Source organism: Nicotiana tabacum, chromosome 20, assembly GCF_000715075.1.
Source record: "Nicotiana tabacum cultivar K326 chromosome 20, ASM71507v2, whole genome shotgun sequence".
Taxonomy (NCBI): domain Eukaryota; kingdom Viridiplantae; phylum Streptophyta; class Magnoliopsida; order Solanales; family Solanaceae; genus Nicotiana; species Nicotiana tabacum.
This window is the reverse complement of record NC_134099.1, coordinates 16,774,804-16,780,230: the sequence shown is the minus strand read 5'-3', so window position 1 is coordinate 16,780,230 and position 5,427 is coordinate 16,774,804. Positions and strand designations below refer to the sequence as shown.

The following is a 5,427-nucleotide window of genomic DNA, read 5'->3' as shown; positions in this document are numbered from 1 at the left end:
AGTTGTGATGTAGTGGTAAGTATTCCTTCGTCCTTAACCAAAAATCTCGAATGTAAGTCTCCGAATATGAAATCGCCTTTGTTACCCTTAATCAATTCTCTCGTCTTTGAGTTATATGAATATTGAAACTGATGATATTAAGCATTTTCCCCTTAAATAAGTCTTACAAGCCGTAAATTTGAACTAATCGAATCAACAGATTTTGAATACCAAGTGATTATAAGAAAAAACGAAAAAATATATGAATAAAGGATAACTAGTAAGTAGTGCATTTAAAAAATAAAAAATAAAAACAGATGACCCCATCCCATGTGCTAACATATCATGAGAGAATTTCTTGGCAAAGTCTTTTCCTATGGATCAATCATTTATCGATCAAAATGGGACTATGGGATAGATATATGTGTCTCAAGAACCATCACAAATGTATAAAATTTTTGAATAAATGTTTCTCCATTTTTGGCACGTAATTTCATGACATTTTCTATTTATCCTGAAGCTCAAAATACCAATTGAATAAACAATAAATTCACCTGAACCTAATATTTTTAATATAGAATATAAATATCAATGTGAAACTTACTAGAATTTCAACTTTTAAACTCATAATTTCAAAAGTACAATGAGGAAAATACTGAAAATTTTAAAGGTTGAACTCAACGAATTTAAATTCGAAATCCACCTATGTTTATTGTTTAGTGAGAGTTTGTATTACAGTTTTCTAATGATTTCTACCGTGTAGTTGGGTCTTCTGTATTTGATCTTGTATATGTTTTGCGAGAGAAACGTTTGGACATGAGTTTTTTTTATTTTAAAAGTGATATTTGAAATTATGTCGAAAAAGAATATTTGAAATTTGATAGTTAGTTGTTTGGGACATGCATTTAACTTAGAAAGAATAACTAAAATTTTGTGAGTGAAAAGGATTTTTCACTTGAAAAACTGGTCAATTGAAAAATGCATCTTCAAAAAAATTCAAAACCTCATTCCAATGTTTAACCAAATAATATTTTGAAAATTTCTTTTAAAAAAGAAAAAGAAAAAAGATTTTTTGGTCAAAATGAAATTATATTTAACCAAAGTAAACATTTACAATGTCGCCTGCTCTATGGACTCTAGAGAGAGGACCAAGCAAAAATAGTAAAAATAGCATGGTATAGCCAGTTTCAGATTGGTCATTCAAAAATAACCAGCGTTTACGAAGTCAATGAAAAATAATTACTATTTTGTTGCAACAGAGACCGGTCCAGCATAATATACTGAAGTTCGGTGCACCTGTATATGAACTCCAGCATATTATGCTGGACCGGTATACTTTGCTGACTCCAGTATATTATACTGGACAATTATACTTGCTGGAACTCCAGTATATTATGCTGGAGTTCTAGTGTACTTATGCTGGAGTTCCATCATATTATGCTGGAGTTCCAGCATACTTATCCTGGAACTCCAGTATAATATGCTGGAGTTCAAGCATACTTATGCTGGAACTCCAGTATAATATACTGACGTATTTTTTGGGTTTTGAACAGTATTTTCGCTCAGATTTATCTTTACCTGAAAAGTGGCAAAATTTCGATTACTTTTGAAACTGAGTTATTTTTGAACGACCAATTGTAAATCTGGCTATTTTTGAATTTCTCCCGCAAAAATAACCTCAAAGTCTTCTTATGCCCTCAATTAGAATTGATTTCCATTTACATTGCCTTTGTCCTACAATATGCAGTTGTAGAGCTATTTGTCACGTCCTTAGTCTTAAACTAAGTGCACGTGCGGCACTTGGCAACTCACTCACGATCCTGCATAACTGGTTCACGTTCTTGCTATGCCAAGTCAGCCTTATTACACTCAAGATCGCTAAGAGAATGGAAGAAAGAGTACAAGAGAATTGTTAAAGGAAGTTTTGTATTAGAGAGAACTCGAATTATTTGCTTGGTTGATGAATTACAAATGAGTGCCCCTATTTATACTAATCACCTGGGGGCTAATATGTAAATAATAATTGTTCTACAAGTCCTTCCATATTTACAACTAAGTCCCTTCTCTAGAATATTCTACACAACTAGATTCTTCTAAGGACTTTCCTAATAATTCTATAAGGTTCTAGGTCTTTCTAAGGAAACCTCTATATTTCTCTAGAACCTTCCTACAAATGCATAAATATTTAGAACTTTTCTAAGGAAATTCTCCATAGTTCTAGAATATTCCACCAAGATCTTTTCCCTAACTTATGTAACCATTCCATATGGATAAAATATATGCCAAATGACACCTACGTGGCATGATGATGTGGCGGGTCATGACATATTTCTCTAAGCCTAGTAGCCTTTTCTATTCTTGTTTGCTTGAACCTGCGATTGTTTCTTTTCAACCATATACGATGAACTGCAACTGCAAACACAAACGCCAAAATATTAAACTTCATGTTCCCGCTTCTCGCTCTGTTGGATAGCCAGCTGATCCCTTCACTCCATTGGCCAATGTGCCTATTGAATCCTCGCCCAGTCGAAGAGCTTCTGCTATTGTCTGCGCCATCTTCATAACCTATCTACTGTGAAAAGTATGTTGCGGAGAGCTAACCACATTATAAACTATAAGGAAAAACTCAAAGATCACTTCTCAAGGCCATAAAAACCTGAAAAACTAGCAGAAACGACATCAGATAGTCATTCTAAAGGAATGCTATTAAGGAAATTTTAACATCCCTTAAAATGGCTATTTGTGCACTTTCCCTAAAAAAACTATGACTTTGGGCCAAGGATATATAACACCACAATGATAGTGGACCTTAACAAACTTAATGGCCCATTCAAATAGGTAAAATCTAGATCAATAAAATTCACATTCAAAGCCATTAAAAGAACTTCAAAATGAGGTCTTCTATATTTAATGAAATCCACCTGCACAGGTAGGGAGAAAATTTGCTGGAGTATAGTTTTCTAGTTTTTCAATCCAAAACCCAATATTGTTAACTTCAAAATGAAGTTGAAAACCAAAACAAAGTTTGATACAACATGTAAGCCTACAAACAAGGCTACAACACTAAGTATAAGTTGGTGCTACAATTTTTAGCACCACCTCACTAATCCCTCCTTCTGTAGTTCTGCTGGTAACCTTCTCCCTTTCGTCCCTCGGAACTTTGAGGCCGACTTCGCGAGTCATAACCATCGCGAAATCCACCTCTACCCGATGGAGAGTTTCCCCTCTCACCGCGCCCTGAAAAATTAGACACAACATGATCATTATAACATAATCCAGGTGCACTAAGTTCTCGCTATGCACGGGAACCAAGGAAGTGCCGGACCACAAGGGTCTATTGTACACAGCCTTTTCCTGCATTTCTGCAAGAGGCTGTTTTCACGGCTCGAACCCATGACCTCCTGGTCGCATGACAACAATTTTACCAATCAATTTCTTTAAAGTTTAAACAAAATTAGAAGAAGAAATTGTCACAATTCATAGTACTAAAAGAATTAACATTCTAATTATGACAGAATACAGTGAAATAAGCACACATATATCTGTACCTTTGATTCGCTTGAATCTTATATAAGCTTCTCTTCCCCTCACAATTATATGATGCGTCTAGAATTAATAGTCAAAGAAAGAAACCAAAAATCAAAAGATGATCAAACAACTCAAAAACATAGACATATTGAAAGAGAATGGTTATTGTAGAATTTATTACCTGAACTGCATTACGAGCAGACACATCATCTTGAAAATGCACGAAACCACAACAATATCCGTCCTACATTCACATTTTTTTTTAAAATTTAAAATGTTTAAGTAAATATAAACCGAAAATAACTAACAACATTTCGAAATATATATATATGTATGTATACCTCCTCATAAGTTTTGAGTTGAACGTCACGACTGTGAACTGGTCCAAATTGTTTAACAATCGAGTAGAGCTCACTACTGGTTGTGTTGGTTGGCAAGCCTCCAATATATACCGATTTACCTATAACAAGTAAACAAACAATTCAGAAGTTGCTCAAACAAAATTCATCAACTATTTCATTAAGCCAATGCAAATTTACATTCGATTTCTTCATTGGAATAGTTGTTGTGTTCTTGTGCTATAGGCATGCCATTCGAATTAGAAGCCAACGCCTTGAGTACACCATTGGCTTGAGGTTTCTTAGGCGCAGATTGGATATCAGCATTTGCAGCAACCCTTACAACTCTATGGGGCGCATTGGTTGGTGGCGCGGACCTTCCCATCATCATCTATAGGAAAATATTTTGAATTAGGCAATGCTTTAGTTGTAAGAAACAAAACATTATAATCTCCTCATAACTAACCATTGATGCATAGGTAACTTTAGGAGCACCAGTCTCAACGCTCGAGGTTGTCTCAACAACGGGTTGTTCTGTTTCATTCGAAGTGACTGAAGGTTTGTTTTCAACTTCGTCGTCAGTTGTAACCTTAGCCTCTGATTTCTCAGACACCTCGTTGACATTTTCGTCAACTTTGCTTTCAATAGCCTTCACATTTTCTTCAACTTTGTCCTCAGTAGCTGGTTCTGAATACAAATAGTTAACAATATAGTTTTAAGTTACAATAAGTGGAGACTATGTAAAACAATGAAGTGACCAATTGAGATAGTGTCAAACATAAAAGACATACCCAAAGAAGCAACTGAAGCGTTTTCGTCATCCTTATATGTGACAACCGTTGAAGATTCAACTACGCCAACAAAACGAAAAATATCGTTCAACACAAAGTATCCTTTCTCCTGTGGAGCGAGAAAGAATGTCTGAGAGAAACTTTTTCTTGATTCGTCTTGCCCGATCAAGGTTGCTGTGACCACGACAAGAAAACCTCCCGCAGCAGATACTTGGGAGTCAATCGTTGCGACTTCCACCTTAGAATCCTTAAAGTGAGAGGATTTGATAAACTCAGCTATTCCCTGAAATGATACAAAAATCATAAGCCTATTAACTTTAAATCCTGGATACGTCTCTGCCTATTAGCATCCCTTAGACAGAAACATAGTTCCAATGCAAATACTAAGAATCTTTTTGTCATAATACTTACATCAGTTGTCGTTGCGGATTTCAGTTCACCATCAGGCCGAGCCCAACTTAAGACACTTTCATCCTTGTAAAATCTATAGGACTGGTCGATAAGCATATGTAAAATGCGGTAATATTGATCAACAAAAGCATGCGCAACGGTATCAGCTGAGTGTTCGGATATTTGAGTGGCCATTTTTGCACTATAACAAAGTAAATACAAAGGGTCAAGAGATGAATAATAACAAATAGTCTTCTGTATAATTTAAGAGCAAGCTACTAGTCAAAGGCTGATAGATAGAAACTATTTACAGTTTTATAAACAAAACAAAAAAAGTTACATTGCAAATGAGATTTAAAAGAACTTCATTTTGATCAAGGCAAAGGTGCAGGAACGAGGCT

The 5,427-nt window shown here is 35.2% G+C and overlaps 1 protein-coding gene across 1 annotated transcript; it reads right to left on the bottom strand.

Moving 5' to 3' along the window:
- Window positions 1-2,753: 2,753 nt before the first annotated feature.
- LOC107775849 (nuclear transport factor 2-like) lies at window positions 2,754-5,224 on the bottom strand. The gene is made up of 8 exons (XM_016595641.2): window positions 5,048-5,224; window positions 4,637-4,919; window positions 4,312-4,532; window positions 4,047-4,236; window positions 3,849-3,967; window positions 3,689-3,751; window positions 3,528-3,585; window positions 2,754-3,216 (listed from the first exon to the last, which is right to left on the bottom strand). Exons 1-8 carry the CDS (start codon window positions 5,219-5,221, stop codon window positions 3,083-3,085), a joined length of 1,242 nt encoding a protein of 413 aa, XP_016451127.2. The 5' UTR covers window positions 5,222-5,224; the 3' UTR covers window positions 2,754-3,082.
- Window positions 5,225-5,427: the final 203 nt, after the last annotated feature.

Excerpts from the sequence above, each read along its gene's own strand:
- LOC107775849 (XM_016595641.2), bottom strand. The coding sequence starts at position 5,221 with ATGGCCACTCAAATATCCGAACACTCAGCTGATACCGTTGCGCATGCT. Across the intron at positions 3,968-4,046 it reads TTCCAATGAAGAAATCGAAT|GTAAATCGGTATATATTGGA; the intron begins GTAAATTTGCAT and ends TACTTGTTATAG. Across the intron at positions 3,217-3,527 it reads AAGATTCAAGCGAATCAAAG|GGCGCGGTGAGAGGGGAAAC; the intron begins GTACAGATATAT and ends CTAATTTTTCAG.